The following is a 20,222-nucleotide window of genomic DNA, read 5'->3' as shown; positions in this document are numbered from 1 at the left end:
GTATAGGGATATTGTTATCCACGTCGGCACCAACGATGTTAGGATGAAACAGTCAGAGGTCACCAAGCGCAACATAGCTTCAGCGTGTAAATCAGCTAGAAAGATGTGTCGGCATCGAGTAATTGTCTCTGGCCCCCTCCCAGTTAGGGGGAGTGATGAGCTCTACAGCAGAGTCTCACAACTCAATCGCTGGTTGAAAACTATTTTCTGCCCCTCCCAAAAAATTGAATTTGTAGATAATTGGCCCTCTTTCTGGGACTCACCCACAAACAGGACCAAGCCTGGCCTGCTGAGGAGTGACAGACGCCATCCTAGCTGGAGGAGTGCTCTCATCTTATCTACGAACATAGACAGGGCTCTAACTCCCTTAGCTCCACAATGAAATAGGGTGCAGGCCAGGCAGCAGGCTGTTAGCCAGCCTGCCAGCTTAGTGGAGTCTGCCACTAGCGCAGTCAGTGTAGTCAGCTCAGCTATCCCCATTGAGACTGTGTCTGTGCCTCGACCTAGGTTGGGCAAAACTAAACATGGCGGTGTTCGCCTTAGCAATCTCACTAGAATAAAGACCTCCATTCCTGCCATTATTGAACAAGATCGTGATACCTCACATCTCAAAATAGAGCTACTTAATGTTAGATCCCTCACTTCCAAGGCAGTTATAGTCAATGAACTAATCACTGATCATAATCTTGATCTGATTGGCCTGACTGAAACATGGCTTAAGCCTGATGAATTTACTGTGTTAAATGAGGCCTCACCTCCTGGTTACACTAGTGACCATATCCCCAGCAGATCCCGCAAAGGCGGAGGTGTTGATAACATTTACAATAGCAAATTTCAATTTACCAAAAGATAAACGACGTTATCGTATTTTGAGCTTCTAGTCATGAAATCTATGCAGCCTACTCAATCACTTTTTATAGCTACTGTTTACAGGCCTCCTGGGCCATATGCAGCGTTCCTCACTGAGTTCCCTGAATTCCTATCGGACCTTGTAGTCATAGCAGATAATATTCTAATTTTTGGTGACTTTAATATTCACATGGAAAAGTCCACAGACCCACTCCAAAAGGCTTTCGGAGCCATCATCGACTCAGTGGGTTTTGTCCAACATGTCTCCGGACCTACTCACTGCCACAGTCATACTCTGGACCTAGTTTTGTCCCATGGAATAAATGTTGTGGATCTAAATATTTTTCCTCATAATCCTGGACTATCGGACCACCATTTTATTACGTTTGCAATCGCAACAAATAATCTGCTCAGACCCCAACCAAGGAGCATCAAAAGTCCTGCCATAAATTCTCAGACAACCCAAAGATTCCTTGATGCCCTTCCAGACTCCCTCTGCCTACCCAAGGACATCAGAGGACAAAAATCAGTTAGCCACCTAACTGAGGAACTCAATTTAACCTTGCGCAATACCCTAGATGCAGTTGCACCCCTAAAAACTAAAAACATTTGTCATAAGAAACTAGCTCCCTGGTATACAGAAAATACCCAAGCTCTGAAGCAAGCTTCCAGAAAATTGGAACGGAAATGGCGCCACACCAAACTGGAAGTCTTCCGACTAGCTTGGAAAGACAGTACCGTGCAGTATCGAAGAGCCCTCACTGCTGCTCGATCATCCTATTTTTCCAACCTAATTGAGGAAAAAAATAACAATCCGAAATGTATTTTTGTATACTGTCGCAAAGCTAACTAAAAAGCAGCATTCCCCAAGAGAGGATGGCTTTCACTTCAGCAGTAATAAATTCATGAACTTCTTTGAGGAAAAGATCATGATCATTAGAAAGCAAATTATGGACTCCTCTTTAAATCTGCGTATTCCTCCAAAGCTCAGTTATCCTGAGTCTGCACAACTCTGTCAGGACCTAGGATCAAGGGAGACACTCAAGTGTTTTAGTACTATATCTCTTGACACAATGATGAAAATAATCATGGCCTCCAAACCGTCAAGCTGCATACTGGACCCTATTCCAACTAAACTACTGAAAGAGCTGCTTCCTGTGCTTGGCCCTCCTATGTTGAACATAATAAACGGCTCTCTATCCACCGGATGTCTACCAAACTCACTAAAAGTGGCAGTAATAAAGCCTCTCTTGAAAAAGCCAAACCTTGACCCAGAAATATATATTTTTTAAACTATCAGCCTATATCGAATCTCCCATTCCTCTCCAAAAAATTTGAAAAAGCTGTTGCGCAGCAACTCACTGCCTTCCTGAAGACAAACAATGTTTCCGAAATGCTTCAGTCTGGTTTTAGACCCCATCATAGCACTGAGACTGCACTTATGAAGGTGGTAAATTACCTTTTAATGGCGTCAGACCGAGGCTCTGCATCTGTCCTTGTGCTCCTAGACCTTAGTGCTGCTTTTGATACCATTGATCACCACATTCTTTTGGAGAGATTGGAAACTCAAATTGGTCTACCCGGACAAGTTCTGGCCTGGTTTAGATCTTATCTGTCGGAAAGATATGTTTGTCTCTGTGAATGGTTTGTCCTCTGCCAAATCAACTGTACATTTCGGTGTTCCTCAAGGTTCCGTTTTAGGACCACTATTGTTTTCACTATATATTTGACCTCTTGGGGATGTCATTCGAAAACATAATGTTAACTTTAACTGGTATGCGGATGACACATAGCTGTACATTTCAATGAAACATGGTGAAGCCCCAAAATTGCCCTCGCTGGAAGCCTGTGTTTCAGACATAAGGAAGTGGATGGCTGCAAACGTTCTACTTTTAAACTCAGACAAAATAGAGATGCTTGTTCTAGGTCCCAAGAAACAAAGAGATCTTCTGTTGAATCTGACAATTAATCTTGATGGTTGTACAGTCGTCTCAAATAGAACTGTGAAGGACCTCGGCGTTACTCTGGACCCTGATCTCTCTTTTGACGAACATATCAAGATTGTTTCAAGGACAGCTTTTTTCCATCTGCGTAACATTGCAAAGATCAGAACTTTTCTGTCCAAAATTGATGCAGAAAAATTAATCCATGCTTTTGTTTCTTCTAGGTTAGACTACTGCAATGCTCTACTTTCCAGCTACCCGGATAAAGCACTAAATAAACTTCAGTTAGTGCTAAATACGGCTGCTAGAATCCTGACTAGAACCCCAAAATTTGATCATATTACTCCAGTGCTAGCCTCCCTACACTGGCTTCCTGTTAAGGCAAGGGCTGATTTCAAGGTTTTACTGCTAACCTACAAAGCATTACATGGGCTTGCTCCTACCTATCTTTCCGATTTGGTCCTGCCGTACATACCTACACGTATGCTACAGTCACAAGACACAGGCCTCCTAATTGTCCCTAGAATTTCTAAGCAAACAGCTGGAGGCAGGGCTTTCTCCTATAGAGCTCCATTTTTATGGAATGGTCTGCCTACCCCTGTGAGAGACGCAGACTCGCTCTCAACATTTACGTCTTTATTGAAGATTAATCTCTTCAGTAGGTCCTATGATTGAGTGTAGTCTGGCCCAGGAGTGTGAAGGTGAAAGGCACTGGAGCAACGAACTACCTTGCTGTCTCTGCCTGGCCGGTTCCCCTCTCTCCACTGGGATTCTCTGCCTCTAACCCTATTACAGGGGCCGAGTCACTGGCTTACTGGTGCTCTTCCATGCCGTACCTAGGAGGGGTGCATCACTTGAGTGGGTTGAGTCACTGACGTGGTCTTCCTGTCTGGGTTGGCGCCCCCCCTTGGGTTGTGCCGTGGCAGAGCTCTTTGTGGGCTATACTCGGCCTTGTCTGAGGATGGTAAGTTGGTGGTTGAAGATATCCCTCTAGTGGTGTGGGGGCTGAGTTTTGGCAAAGTGGGTTGGGTTATATCCTGCCTGTTTGGCCCTGTCCGGGGGTATCATCGGACGGGGCCACAGTGTCTCCTGACCCCTCCTGTCTCAGCCTCCATTATTTATGCTGCAGTAGTTTATGTGTCGGGGGGCTAGGGTCAGTCTGTTATATCTGGAGTATTTCTCCGGTGTCCTGTGTGAATTTAAGTATGCTCTCTCTAATTCTCTATTTCTTTCTTTCTTTCTCTCTCTCTCGGGGGACCTGAACCCTAAGACCATGCCTCAGGACTACCTGGCATGATGACTCCTTGCTGTCCCCAAGCCACCTGGCCGTGCTGCTGCTCCAGTTTCAACTGTTCTGCCTGCGGCTATGGAACCCTGACCTGTTCACCGGACGTGCTACCTGTCCCAGACCTGCTGTTTTCAACTCTCTAGAGACAGCAGGAGCGGTAGAGATACTCTCAATGATCGGCTATGAAAAGCCAACTGACATTTACTCCTGAGGTGCTGACCTGTTGCACCCTCGACAACTACTGTGATTATTATTATTTGACCATGCTGGTCATTTATGAACATTTGAACATCTTGGCCATGTTCTGTTATAATCTCCACCTGGCACAGCCAGAAGAGGACTGGCCACCCCTCATAGCCTGGTTCCTCTCTAGGTTTCTTCCTAGGTTTTGGCCTTCTAGGGAGTTTTTCCTAGCCACCGTGCTTCTACACCTGCATTGCTTGCTGTTTGGGGTTTTAGGCTAGGTTTCTGTACAGCACTTTGAGATATCAGCTGATGTAAGAAGAGCTATATAAATACATTTGATTTTAATATGTAGCCTAGATGTAGCCTAGTAGGCTCAAATTAACTAGGTCGTAAGCTAACTTAGCTGGTTCATTGTTGCCTATGCAAAGAAGTCAGACTAGCAAGCATTTTATCTAGGTAGCCTATAACAACAAAAACTAAGTGTACTGTATGACAGAGCCATAGACCTTTTTGCCAACATGAAAGAGAGGAGGATGGCATTGGCAATCAACTAGTCTACAAGTAGGGTGAGTCAACATTTTTTGTTCTACTTGCGCACACAGACAGAAATCAGTACAAAAAGAAAGACAGTTTGTAACAGTAAAAAAACAACAGTATTCAGCAGTGTGGACAAAAACGATAAAATAAAACATTTGACACAAAAGAGATAAAGGTATAGAAAATCTAAACAGAAAGTCATGCTACTAGGGGTGTAGAACTGTGATGGACAGTAAGTGCCTCTTAAAAATGTTTAAACAACGACAGGAATAGCTTGGTAAAAATCAGGCAGGAATGAGTTCCAGATCATATGGCCTCTATAGGTAATTCGGGAATTGAGAATTAGTTGTTCTTGAATATGAGTGGCGTAGCTGTTTCTTGTTGAGTAGTTATGGCTGTAAAATCATTTTTGAAGAAAGAGGGTATTAAGTGATTTAAAGTGCCATAAACAAATTGAGCTACTTGAAAACAATTAATTTGATAAATATTCAGGAGTCTTCATTTTTTGAAAAGTGGTGCTGAATGGTCTCTAAAACCAGCAGATGACATTCTTACAGAGCTTTTCTGCTGGTGATAGGTTGATAGTAGTTTGGTATGGTGTGTGCTGGCCCATATAATGTTACAGTAACTGATGAATGGGAAGATCATTGTGTAATAGAGATGGAGAGCAGAGCTTCTGTTTAGGACACATCACATTTTGCCAAGTATCCCAGTATTTTTGGCGATCTTACAGGTTGTCTTTATGTGTGGTTTCCATGACAATTCATCATCAATCAGAACACCAGGAAATCAGAATGTACATGCATGATCAACAGGTATATTATCAATATGGACCCCTATATAATCTGTATTGTATTTATTTTATTTGGATTCAGTGACAATTTGTTCATTTTAAACCACTTTGAGATATTACATAGTTCATCATTAACAACATTAATAAAGTAATTTACATTTTTGTGAGAGTAAAACACACCTGTATCATCAGCAAATAATATCTGGGAGAGCACTTTGGATGCATTGAGCAAATCATTTATATAAATAAAAAATAATAGTGGTCCAAGTATTGATCCCTGCAGCACACCATACTTAATTTCCAGAGGGGGGAATCTATTCCTTTGAAAGTCACATATTGCTTTTTATCCTTTAGATAGCTGGAGAACCAAAGCAGAGATTGTTCAGTCACTCCCATAATTTCACCTTTTTGTAATAAAATATTATGATCAACAGTATCAAATGCTTTTGATTCAAAAAAAGACCCAATGTATGATATTTGCGATCATTTGACTTATGTATTTCGTCAATTAAGTAAGTAACAGCCATGTAGGTAGAGTGAGATTTTCTGAAGCAATACTGATGTTTGTATAACAAACTTTCCTTGTTAAGATAATTGATTAATCTGTTACATGCAAGCTTCTCTAAAATGTTTGAGATAACCAGCAAAATTGATATTGGTCTGTAATTTGTCAACTTTGCTGTATAATCAGCTTTATAAATTGGAACAATGTTGGTCCTTTGCAGTTAATAGGGCACAATGCCCTTAGCAAATCATAGATTGACAATGTGGGCAAGAGGTGTGATAATAAAATCAACCCCTTCTTTAGCCAGCTTAGCATCCAATCTGTCGTGACCAGAGGCAGTGTTATAGAGCAAACAATGCAATTATCACAACATAGGTTGTAATATGGCTTTTTTACTGGCTTGGCTTGCTCAGTGATTTTACCCACGCACCTCTACTGCTCCCTGCCCTGCCTGCCTGCCTGCCCGTCTCCCTGCTCTGTCTGGTCGTCTCCCTGCCTGTCTCCCTGCCCTGCCTGTCTGTCTCCCTGCCTGCCCGTCTCTCTGCCCTGCCTACCTGCCTGTCTCCCTGCCTACATATCTCCCTGCCCTGTCTGCCTGTCTCCCTGCTCTGCCTGCCTGCATTTCTCCCTTTCCTGCCTAGTTTCTGTACTTTAGCAGTGAACCGTCCTCCAGTCAGGGGGCTTTGGGATAGTTTGTGTTTGCACTCGTTTGAACACTGGTTTAAGTTCACTTCAGGGAGCTCGAGGGAGTGAGTGTTTTTGCAGATGGTTTAACATTAGTTTAGTTTAGCTCACTCCGGTGGCTCCGTGCGATCAAGGTCGAGGTGAGTGTGGAGGTGATGCTTAAAGCGCCAGGGAGGAAAGATGAGAGGAAGGAGAGAATTGACAAGTGAGGAGAGAGGGATAGAGATGAGGGCGAAAAGAGGGGGATTTCTATGGGGGATTTACAATGGAGAGAAAGAAAGAAAGAGTAGACAGACATTTTTAGCTGGGCCAGGGTTTATTTCTCGTTTCATCAACATAAGAACATGAGTGCATAGCCAATTGACAATTTATTGTGGCCTTTTATACTTGACCTCTCCCCGAAGCAGATTGATAAGCAGACTATACCATAAAGCAGACTGGGCACTAGCTAGAATAGTAGAGAGCACCTCTCTCTCACACATACACACACACGGAGCTTTCCCATTCCAGAGACCCATATTTTGTGTGCTGATTTAGCAGGCCAAAAATATCTCTGCTGTTTCCCCTCCAGTCCTCCAGAGAGCTCATTTACCCACTCGACAGAGGCAGCCAGCGGGGTGCCTCTAATGACACACACACACACATTCTCTCTTACACACCCCACAATGTCAACACACCACCACCCACTAACCTAATATTACAGACACCAAATCTCATAACATTCACTACTCTGTCCACACCCACCCCTTAAACAGAGCCAGCGCCACCCACTAACCTACTATTCTAGTTGGAGACTAAACAAAGTTTTGCTGTAAATAAAATAAAACTTCAGACAGAGAGAAAATGTGTGTGTGTGAGAGAGAGAGATCAGAGAGAGAGAAGGCACACAGAGATTTCTGGACAAATCAAATCAAAGTTTGTCACATGCACCGAATACAACAGGTGTGCAACAACCTTACAGTGAAATGCATACTTACAAACCCTTAACCAACGGTGCAGTTTTTAAGTAAAAAATAGGTATTAGGTAAACAATAGATAAGTAAAGAATAAAAATAAAAAAGTAAAAAATAACAGTAGCGAGGCTATATACAGACATACATACAGAAAGAGACAGACGGACGGACAGACAGACGCAACAGAGAGCTCAAGACTAAACTTAAAGAGGGTCAGAGTAAATTTATAAATATTTCATGAATTACTGGAATTGATTTGGCCAAGTGCAACTGCAACCTCTCCGTTCAGCAGCCGTGTCTCTCCTCCGTTTGGCAGCTGCGATTGGGAGGGAGATGTGCGTGTGCTTCGTGGTTAACCGGATGTTTTTCTGCAGTTTTCATGAAGATCACTCCGTGACCCACACGCTGCAGGCTGTCATTCAGCAGCAGGTGATGCGCTGTCGGCCACTGTCCTGTCACTCCCACTCGCCATCCCCACTCGCCATCCCTCACCGCTGTCATCGAATGACTCAAGCTAGCCACAAGTTCTGACTGAGAGCATCGTCATGAAACGCAAATACAGCAATGAGTTTCTCTCTCCTGGTTTCATACAAACTTTGAGAAATAACGAGGAGCATCCACGAAGTGATTAGTAATGAGTCTCAAAACGAACACATTAAAACGACACGTCCTGACCAAACATCCACAGTATGACGGTGAACCCAGGGAGTTCTTTCAGAACAGGGCACAATGCTTCAGGAAACAGTGCTTCCACAGTGGAAAAGAAAGTCAGCTAGCAAGGCATTGTTGTCATTTTATAACAGGTGATAAGCAGAAATATGGGAGTACTATCTCTCATAGTAGTAGATGTGAGTTTCTCTTTCAAACAATCCCCTTGTACACAGCTAATAGCTAGCTAGCTAACATTAGCTAGCTAGTGGAACCCTAAGTAACAGTACAGATGAAGGTGAAACATGATCAGGCCTACTGTACATCTTACTCTAGAAATGATTGTTAAAAACAAGTCTAGGTTGGAACTGTTGCTGTTAAAATACAAGTAATCATTTTTATTCTGAAGTGGAATAAACTGATTGAAGCAAGATGCTTTTTGAGGCAAACACACTCACACAGTTCTGGGTTGTTCATCTACAGCAGGAAGTGGTCTCCTGCCTGACTGAGAAAGCAGTAGATGTTCTGGTCCAGTTTGGCACCACATACCTATGTGAGTCAGGGTTATCAACTCTGGCTTACTTAAAAAATCAGAAGTACAGAAACGGACTGCTCATGTTGAGCATGACCTCAGTGTTGCGCTGTCAAAAAACAGCCCAGAATAAACCTGCTTGTTGAAAACTTCAACCAGCTGCACACCTCAACAATAATGTCTACAGTAAGATGTACAGTAGGCCTGATCATTTTATCTGTACTGTTACTTAGGGTTGCACTATCAAAAATTGTGTGTGTGTGTGTGTGTGTGTGTGTGTTCTGTTACACATTTGTGTGATGTGATCAATCAGTTTATTCCAGTTCAGAATGAAAATGATTTATTATATTTTAACAGCAACAGGTCCAACCTAGACAGATATGTAAGAGTGTTTTTAATGGGAAAAAAATAAACATGAATAGCTATTTATATGGGTATTTCATGTCATTGTTATTTGTTTTTGTCTAAATTGCATTTGTTTTAGGCATAAGGGCAATGAAATGTACCGATATTTACGTGTATTTGCATGTTTTCATAAGCTTGGGTCCCAGGAAAACACAACATTTCTCATTTGGATCCCAGGCTGAAAAAGTTTAAGAACCCCTGCAATACACTAACCTCCAACTAAGGCTGTGATTGTAATTTCATTTAACTGTGTTATGGTTATGGATGAAGACCGTCATGAAAATAAAATAATGATCAAAAGTGTTTAAATAGGCCTTTGGAAAAACAAGTTTTATTATGAACTTTATTTTCAAGTAGATAAACGTTACCTAATAGTAGGAGTATTCACTAATGGTTATAAACAATTGTTTTGCTAACAGTCTATTAAACATTGCACATCTCCTCCTCTTTCCAGGAGTCATCTGATGTTCCAGCAGTTAAACCTCTAGATGTGCAGGGGTGTAGAAGCACTAGATTATAGGCTATGACACTTGATGTTTGGACTTTGTTTTATACAATGCACGTTTTCATTGCTTGCTAGTAAATCAATAAATCAGTCTTGGATGTGTCTGACTATTCATAAATGTCTCAACAGCAGTCGACAAGGCTGTTCTGTCTCTTGAGGCCTATAACGAGCCAGTGTTGTGTCAAATGGACAATGCACCAATCCTCTCCAACCTGGCCTGTTATAGTTTGATATGAAATCTGTTCTTAATTTATAGATTCATCAACGGCGATAAATAGGCTGTGGACATGCTGCGTGTATTTGTTTCTATTTTTATTATTATTAATTTCATACTATTGCATAGCTGTCTCTCTCCCCTTCATACTTTCCTTGTCAATTCATTATCTTATAGCTGACTTTCGGAAAGCCTACGGTAGGCCTAGGTTTTCTGTTGGGTTTTAAGGAAATGAGAAATATTTGCATGTGTCTGACATACGTTGGTGGCTTTGATGATGGGTCCTTTTACGGGGGTGTGAGTGTGTGAGTTGGCTGATTCTCTCTACAGATCTATCTGTCCATTTAGAATGTTTCCTAAAGTAGCCTGTCTGGACTCCATCTCTTTAATAACAATCAAAACGCTCCTGTCATGATTTACTCTTGTAAAAGGCTTGTTTTCAGAAGCATAGGCTACATTATTTATCTCATTACGGCGTCCTCTATTTGAAGAACAGCCCCAGCAGCAGGATTTGTGACATTATGCGAATATTTCGGGAAAATCTGGAAAAAAACAGAGTTCATGTGAATGGATTTGTGCGTCAAAATAGGATCCATATTTATTTTCTTTTTTTCAGGAAAGCCAACAGACAAGGACAAGGTAGGCCTATCTTTATTTTGGCTCCGTCATGCATACGAAAATGCCTGGCATTTCTTAATATGTAGATTCATATTTATAAGTAATAACATTAATAATAAGGAAGTGTAATGGCTTGTTTCAAATAGGTTTTATTAAGAAGCATATCCATGTTAACAAGTGTACAAACAGAATTGTGACCTTTCCTTATTTTATTTTTTTTATGTTTATTTAACCTTAATTTAACTAGGCCCTTATAAGCCCAAGACAACAGTATCATACATTTAAACAAAATGGACAACGAATGAAAAGGGAAATAAAAGGAAAAAACAGTAACGAAGTGGAATGCAATAGTGAAATTGCAGATGTTTATTTTGAGTCTGATAGCCTATGCCAGGGATCATCAACTAGATTCAGCGGCAGCATGATTTTGTTCTTGAGTGAATGGTCAGGGGACTGGAACATAACTACAAATCATTTGTAGACTGCAAATTGACCGCAAGAAGCCCAAAGAGGTATAACATTTGACAAAAACATCATTGTAAACCTTGTTACATGTGTAAATGATCACATATACAGTGCCTGAGTTGTGTTACAGCCTGAATTCAAAATGGATTAGATAGATGTTTCTCTCACCCTTCTACACACAATAACCCTTAATGACAAAGTGAAAACATGTTTTTAGACATTTTTGAAAATGTATTGAAAATTAAATACTGAAATATCTTATTTACATAAGTATTCACAACCCCTGGGTCAATACTTTGTAGAAGCACCTTTGCCAGCGATTACAGCTTTGAGTCTTTCTGGGTAAATCTCTAAGAGCTTTCCACATCTGGATTGTACAATATTTGCCCATTATTTTTTTTTTAATTCTTCAAGCTCTGTCAAATTGGTTGTTGATCATTGCTAAACAACAAATTTCAGGTCTTGCCATATATTTTCAAGTAGATTTAAATTTTAAAAAACTAAATTGGCCACTCAGGAACATTCACAGTCTACTTGCTAACCAACTCCAGTGTAGATTTGGCCTTCTGTTTTAGGTTATTGTCCTGCTGAAAGGTGAATTCATATCCCAGTGTCTGGTGGAAAGTAGACTTAACCAGGTTTTCCTCTATGATTTTGCCTGTGTTTAGCTCCATTCCGTTTATTTTTTTAATCCTGAAAAACAACCCAGTCCTTAACAATTACAAGCATACCCATAACATGATGCAGCCACCACTATGCCTGAAAATATGAAGAGTGGTACTCAGTTATGTGTTGTATTGGATTAGCCCCAAACATAAGACTTTGTATTCAGGACAAAAAGTGAATTGCTTTGAACAGCTTCTATCCCCAAATGGATAAATAGCTAACAAAATAGCTACATGGACCGAGTTCACCTTGAATCTTTATTTACCTTTGATTTCAGTATTTGCACTGTCTCTATGCACACTCACAGGGCCCTACACACTATCACTCCAACACACACAAACACTCACTCCATTTGCTCACTCACACATAATATGCACATACATTTATACTGACACACCCGCACACCCACTCACATGCAAGATGCTGCTACTCTGTTTATCTTATATCCTGTTGCCTAGTCACCTTACACCTATACATATCTACCTCCACCACTCCAGTATCCCTGCACATGTAAATATGGTATTGGAACTTACTTTATTAATATTTGCTGTATATAGTATGCTTGCTTATTTAATTTGCATTTCACATCTCTTTTTTTCTAGTAATACATTGTTATTGATTATTGCGTTGTTGGGCTTTGAGTTGGCAAGAAAGGCATTTCACTGTTTTTGTGCATGTGACATGACAATTTTTTTTGGGATTAAAGCTTTAGTCCCTAGTTGCAAACAGGATGTATGTTTTGGAATATTTTTATTCTGTACATGCTTCCTTCTTTTCATTCTGAAATTGTAACTACAATGTTGTTGATCCATCTTCAGTTTTCTCCTATCACAGCCATTAAACTCGAACTGTTTTAAAGTCACCATTGAACTAATGGTGTGATCCCTGAGCGGTTCCCTTCCTCTCCGGCAACTGAGTTAGGAAGTACGCCTGTATCTTTGTAATGACTCGGTGTACTGATACACCATCTAAAGTGTAATTAATAACTTCACCATGCTCAATGGGATAGTCAATGACTTTTTTATATTTTTACCCGTCTACCCTCTTTTCGAGGTATTGGAAAACCACGCTGGTCTTTGTGGTTGAATCTGTGTGTAAATTCACTGTTTGACTGAGGGACCTTACAGATAATTGTATGTGTCGTGTACAGAGATGAGGTAGTCATTCAAAAATCATGTTAAACACTATAATGGAACACAGAGTGAGTCCTTGCAACTTATGTGACTTAAACACATTTTTACTACTCAACTTATTTAGGCTTGCCATAACAAAGGGGTTGAATACTTATTGAACAGCTTTTCTTTTTTTATTAATTTGTAAACATTTTGAAAAACATAATTCTACTTTGACATTATGGGGTATTGTGTGTAGGCCAGTGACAAAACAAATCTCAATGTAATCCATTTTAAATTCAGGCTGTAACACAACAAAATGTGGAAACCGTCAACAGGTGTGAATACTTTCTGAAGGCTCTGTACAGTAGCTCTCTATTATGTGTGGGAATAATTTGGAACAGTTTCCAAAATAAAAATCACTTGGAGCTGATTTGCAGGTGTTCTTACAGTCTTTTATGTCCAACAATTATTAGAAAACTTGGGGGCCCAAATAAAATCACCCACTGGCCAAATTCGGCCAGCGGGCCGACCAGTTGGGGAACCCTGGCCTATGCTTTAAGTTGTGTCAATACAAACATTTGACAATTCTATCCAATCTGACATATTTTAATTTGTATACTAAACTAATATTTAGAGGTAATAGCTTCCCTGTGGCTCAGTTGGTAGAGCATGGTGTTTGCAACGCCAGGGTTGTGGGTTCGATTCCCACGGGGGGCCAGCACAAAAAAAAAAAAATAATAATAATTAAATGCATGAAATGAAATGTATGCATTCACTACTGTAAGTCGCTCTGGATAAGAGCGTCTGCTAAATGACTAAAATGTAAATAACATCTTGAATAATAATTATAAAATGCTACTGATAATAACGAAGTGTAATGGTAATAGTGAAGTTGCAGAAAAAATGTATGTGTTTCTTTTGAGTCTGATATGTGCCAGTGACCGTGTACATTGGCCTGGCCAATTACCATAACCTCACATTCCAAGACGTCCCAGCCCTACCTCCAAGAAAAGACAACCTCTCCCAACAACCTCTCCCTCAACGTCAGCAAAACAAAGGAGTTGATTGTTGACTTCAGGAAGTAGAGGGAACATGCCCTGATCCACATCAATGGGACTGTAGTAGAGAGAGTCACAAGTTTTAAGTTGCTCGGCGTCCACATCACAGAGGACTTGTCATCACCACCACTCTTGTCAAGAGGGCGCAACAACGACTCTACTTCCTAAGGCGGCTGAAGAAAGCTCACTGTAAACACAATACACTCAAACCTACAACAACAGATGTTGACAGACAGAAGAAACAGTCTTTTGCTCAGTCAGAGCTGCTCACTAATCTGTCTGTTATTTCCACTGGGTCTGCTCCATGCATGGTGTTAAGTCAGGCTTTAGTAAGAGCCTTGTCATGTCTCAGCCTACCGGCTGACTCACGGTTACTCAGTCACTCTCTCAGTTACTTTTTACATGCTCTGACCTGTGTCGTTCTAAGACCTTTACACAAGTCTTCCTGTTGGAAAAAAAAACTTGGGCAAATGAAAGGGTAAGGCTAAGCGATGACGGCAGCAATGATTCAGCAGAGCACAATAATAATCATGCCACTATCCACGGCAATGTTAACGCCACACACACCTTCCTATCTCACACTCACGATACCCCCCAGTAGTGTGTATGCATGACATCTCTCTCCCCTTACACTCTCTCCCTTCGCATTTCAGCAGAATACACATATCCCCGGCCTGTCACAGTATTCCCATATGAGAGGGTGAGCTTAGTTGTCCCATAAACAGCTACCTTTTGAAAGGCCATTGTGAACGCCACAGACACACAGTGTTTGCATTGTGTGTTGTAATCACTGTGTGTTGTAATCACTGTGTGTTGTAATAACTGTGTGTTGTAATCACTGTGTGCTGTGGCCCAACACTAATAGCCACTGTATTACTCTGCTGTAGTTAGTGTATAACAGGGATGGAGCACAGATCTCGTGGAACTGGGTCCTGGACTTCCTGACGGGCCGCCCCCAGGTGGTGAGGGTAGGAAACAACACCTCTTCGCTGATCCTCAACACTGGGGCCCCACAAGGGTGCGTGCTCAGCCCCCTCCTGTACTACCTGTTCACCCATGACTGCGTGGCCAAGCACACCTCCAACTCAATCATCAAGTTTGCAGATGACACAACAGTTGTAGGCTTGATTACCAACAATGACGAGACAGCCTACAAGGAGGAGATGAGGGCCCTGGGAGTGTGATGCCAGGAAAATAACCTCTCACTCAATGTCAACAAAACAAAGGAGATGATCGTGGACTTCAGGAAACAGCAGAGGGAGCACCCCCCTATCCACATCGACGGGACAGCAGTGGAGAAGGTGGAAAGTTTTAAGTTCCTCTGCGTACACATCACGGACAAACTGAAATGGTCCACCCACACAGACAGCGTGGTGAAGGCACAGCAGCACTCTTAAACCTCAGGAGGCTGATGAAATTTGGCTTGGCACCAAAACCCTCACAAACTTTTACAGATACACAATGGAGAACATCCTGTCAGGCTGTATCACCGCCTGGTATGGCAACTGCACTGCCTGCAACTGCAGGGCTCTCCAGAGGATGGTGCGGTCTGTCCAACGCATCACTGGGGGTAAACGACCTTCCCTCCAGGACACCTATAGCCCCCGATGTCACAGGAAGGCCAAAAATACCATCAAGGACAACAACCACCCGAGCCACTGCCTGTTCCCCCTGCTATCATCCATAAGGCGAGGTCAGTACAGGTGCAGCAAAGCTGGGACCAAGAGACTGAAAAACAGCTTCTATCTCAAGGGCATCAGACTGCTAAATAGCCATCACCAGCATATTAGAGGCTGCTGCCTATATACATAAACTTGAAATCACTGGCCACTTTAATAAATGGAACACTAGTCACTTTAATAATGTTGACAAATCTTGCATTACTCATCTCATATGTATAAACTGTATTCTATTCTACTGTATCTGAGTCTATGCCACGCTGACATTGCTCGTCCATATTCAGTGGCAAGAAAAGTATGTGAACCCTTTGGAAATACCTGGATTTCTGCATAAAGTGGTCATAAAATTTGATCTGATCTTTATCTAAGTCACAACAAGACAAACACAGTCTGACTAAACTAATAACACAAACAATTATATGTTTTCATGCCTTTATTGAACAAACCGTATAAACATTCACAGTGTAGGGTGGGGAAAGTATGTGACCCCATGGATTTAATAACTGGTTGACCCTCCTTTGGCAGCAATAACCTCAACCAAATGTTTTCTGTAGTTGCGGATCAGACCTGCACAACGGTCAGGAGGAATTTTGGACCATTCCTCTTTACAAAACTGTTTCAGTTCAGCAATATTCTTGGGATGTCTGGTGTGAACTTCTCTTGAGGTCATGCCACAGCATCTCAATCGGGTTGAGGTCAGAACTCTGACTGGGCCACTCCAGAAGGTGTATTTTCTTCTGTTGAAGCGATTCTGTTGTTGATTTACTTCTGTGTTTTGGGTTTTGTCCTGTTGCATCACCCAACTTCTGTTGAGCTTCAATTGGAGGACAGATAGCCTGACGTTCTCCTGCAAAATGTCTTGATAAACCTGGGAATTCTTTACATACTTTACAGTTGGGATGAGGTTTTGATGTTGGTGTGCTGTGTCCTTTTCTCCTTCCAAACAACTCAACTGTAGTTTCATCTGTCCACAGAATATTCTGCCAGTAGCGCTGTGGAACATCTAGGTACATTTGTGCAAACTTCAGACGTGCAGCAATGGTTTTTTTTGGACAGCAGTGGCTTCTTCCATGGTGTCCTCCCATGAACACCAATCTTGTTTAGTGTTTTATGTATCGTAGACTCGTCAACAGAGATGTTAGCATGTTCCAGAGATTTCTGTAAGTCTTTAGCTGACACTCTAGGATTCTTCTTAACCTCATTGAGCATTCTGCGCTGTGCTCTTGCAGTCATCTTTGCATTTTACATTTACATTTTATCATTAGCACCCACCTTCAATTTTTTTTTTTTGCAGGACGGCCACTCCTAGGGAGAGTAGCAACAGTGCTGAACAATCTCCATTTATAGACAATTTGTCTTAACAAGGCTTTTAGAGATACTTTTGTAACCCTTTCCAGCTTTATGCAAGTCAACAATTCTTAATCTTAGATCTTCTGAGATCTCTTTGTTCGAGGCATGGTTCACATCAGGCAATGCTTCTTGTGAATAGCAAACTCACATTTCGTGAGTGTTTTTTGTAGGGGAAGGCAGCTCTAACAAACATCTCCAATCTCGTCTTATTGATTGGACTCCAGGTTAGCTGACTCCTGACTCCAATTAGCTTTTGGAGAAGTCATTAGCATAGGGATTCACATACTTTTCCCAACCTACACTGTGAATGTTTAAATGATGTATTCGATATAAACAAGAAAAATACAATACTTTCTGTGTTATTAGTTTAAGCACACTATGTTTGTCTATTGCTGTGACTTAGATGAAGATCAGATCAAATTTGATGACCAATTTATGCAGAAATCCAGATATTTCCAAAGGGTTCACATACTTTTTCTTGCCACTGTATTTATATATTCTTAATTCATCATTCCTGTACTTAGATTTGTGTGTATTGGGTATATGTTGTGAAATTGTTAGTTATTACTTATTATATATTACTGCACTGTCAGAGCTAGAAACACAAGCATTTCACTACACCCACAATAACATCTGCTAAACGCGTGTATGTGACCAATAAAAATTGATTTGATTCTCAAAGGAACAAACAGCTGTATAGAAAAATGCCTACAAACAGAAACGCAGGCAGAGAGAAAAGGATAGACTGCTTCATCACGTATGTCAACCACCTCTCCAGCATCTCTATAAGTGTGTGTGAGAGAGTGAGAGAGTGAGAGAGTGAGTGAGTGAGTGAGTGAGTGAGTGAGTGAGTGAGTGAGTGAGTGAGTGAGTGAGTGAGTGAGTGAGTGAGTGAGTGAGTGAGTGAGTGAGTGAGTGAGTGAGTGAGTGAGTGAGTGAGTGAGTGAGTATGAGAGAGAACGAGAGAGAACGAGAGAGAGAACGAGAGAACGAGAGAATGAGAGAGAGAGAGAACGAGAGAGACGAGAGAAAACGAGAGAGAGAGAGAGAGAGAGAGAGAGGGAGAGAGCGAGAGAACGAGAGAGAGAGAGAGAGAGAGAGAGGATAAATGCATGTCAGTCCTGCTGTTGGAGAGGATGTACAGTATTACTGTAGGTTCACATGTCACACAAGTTGGTTTTTATGCGATCTGTGCAGTGGGTGGATGCTCTCAGAATAACAACAGCAATCAACAGCAGAGAAGCAAAGTGTTGATGTGTGTCTTACCCTGATCCTCCTCATGGCTGCTACGATCTCCATACGACTGTTGGGCCTGGGAACATCCAGACTGCCCACATACTGAACACACACAAGACATATGTTATAGATAAGACAGCTATACAAAACCCAGTTCTAGATAGGACAATACACTCAACATATGTCAAAACATACAACAGCATGTTCTGATAAATGTATAACACTATAAAATGCATGACACCTCTCCCTGCAATTATCCTGTGTAAGTGGTTATGCATAGCCTAGTAGCCAATTGCAACCAATAAGTAATTATATGTAGCCTTCTAATATTGTTTAAGACTATATAAGTAGTTATTGATTTTGACTGTTATTATACTGGTATATACACTTGTAGTGTTTTATTATAAGCATCTTGTAGGATGCATCTCAAATCTTCAAACATTAGGATTTGTAATATGTGTTTTACAAACTTAAATGTATATAAAGTTCTGTGTTTTCTGTTTTGCCACCTTTTGACTAATTCATTAACAATAGTTTGAGTAAGAATGTCAATACTGAGTCCTCTGGTAAAAGTAGGCTACAGAGATGGAGGGAAATGTGAATGTTTGCAAGGTTTGGAAAACTTACTCCTAGAAAGCACATTTGCAACATATGGGGGTGGGGGAAATTTGACAAATTATCTAAAGTCACTGGAAATAAATCAAGTCGTTACCACAAACGTGCACCTGTCCTGAGTTTTATAACGCAACCATGTCAAATGAAATGATCGGCTAGTCCTACCCCAAATGAGACCTTTGAAGTTGGACACCAACATATAACGCGGCGCAGAACTGTTTCAAGACGCTCAATGGGAAAGACAATGAATACAGGGAAAACATCAAAGTGCCTTGTTTATTCTAGAATATGTATATATACACATTTCACCTTAGCTTGAAAATGTATCCCGTGTTGGTACGCCTCTTCGTTATGGAGGGGGACCCGTGAATCCGCGACATCGTCCACCAGATTGTACCTGTTCCGTCTAGGCATCTTCAGTCCTATTCCTCTGGATTTACCAAACGCGAGTGAAGGAAACACTACCAGAGAACGATGTTAACATGGGAAAGAACACACGTTACGAGGCATATCCACCACTGACCCACTGAGATGTGGCACACAGAGTGAGCTCCCCGTGGAGACCTGGGTCCATTGTTGCGATAGCTCCGCGAGAGTGGCGCTCGAAGCGCAGGGAGGGGATCCCGTCCACCGAAGGGACAGATTTGGGCGCCTCTTTTTATTTTATTCCAAGAGCGCCTAGTCTTGCTGCTGACACTCCTTTTGCCAATACAGGCTTCTCTGCTTAGCTAATCTAATCAACCCATAGACTGTCCAATACTAAACCACAATAGTAACTTCTCTCATGAAGCCCTAGGATGGGTCTGTTGCAGGTGGCTGTTGGCCGCTTGCTGGTGGATGTCGCTTTGCCGGTGTTTTTGAATCTCGGTCATTGTTGGTAGCATAGACGCTGAGCCCTCCCGCTTCAAAGCCATAGACGTTAGTTCAGATCGAGTCCTGATTGGAGCAAAGTTCCAACACATGACGTAACCCAGTGTTTTTGGGAAGCGTCGAAAAACGCTCAACCATAAATAATAGTACATGTCCCACCCTTTCTGTCCAGTCTAGCCCGTTTCTTTAAAATCATATCACAGTGTAACATGATTTTTGACTTTATTGATTTCAGATTGTAAAAACTCAGCCTGGTGAATAGCCTATTGAAGCCAAATTTTGATGACCCGTACCACTACACCACTGGCTACAATGTAGCAACTGTATAGCTTATGCTCTTAGAAAAAAAGGTTATTTGGGGATCTATACATCACTTTTTGGTTCTTTGGACGAGATTAAATAACCCTTTACTAAAAAAGGATAGATAGACAGATAAGATAGATAGGACTACCTACCCAGTGAAGGCAAATAACCTTGAGGGTTCTATCCAATGATGTATATAACCCTG

The 20,222-nt window shown here is 41.5% G+C and overlaps 1 protein-coding gene across 2 annotated transcripts in view; it reads right to left on the bottom strand.

The window, feature by feature from the left end:
* si:dkey-34e4.1 (carboxyl-terminal PDZ ligand of neuronal nitric oxide synthase protein) overlaps positions 1-20,222 on the bottom strand; it is a 178,155-nt gene extending 157,933 nt beyond the window's left edge. Inside the window, exons 1-2 of one of the 2 annotated variants that reach the window (XM_045692940.1) lie at positions 19,154-20,222; positions 18,260-18,331 (exon numbers count right to left, since the gene is read on the bottom strand). In XM_045692940.1, the coding sequence (XP_045548896.1) occupies positions 18,260-18,331; positions 19,154-19,258 (177 nt within the window). In that variant the 5' untranslated portion in view covers positions 19,259-20,222. The remainder of the gene's footprint in view (positions 1-18,259; positions 18,332-19,153) is intronic. The other variant, XM_014140244.2, reaches the window with a different exon arrangement.

The sequence above is a fragment of the Salmo salar genome, chromosome ssa01 (genome assembly GCF_905237065.1).
Source record: "Salmo salar chromosome ssa01, Ssal_v3.1, whole genome shotgun sequence".
NCBI classification, from domain to species: domain Eukaryota; kingdom Metazoa; phylum Chordata; class Actinopteri; order Salmoniformes; family Salmonidae; genus Salmo; species Salmo salar.
The sequence above is the reverse complement of the archived record's forward strand: the minus strand, read 5'-3'. Positions and strand labels throughout refer to the sequence as shown.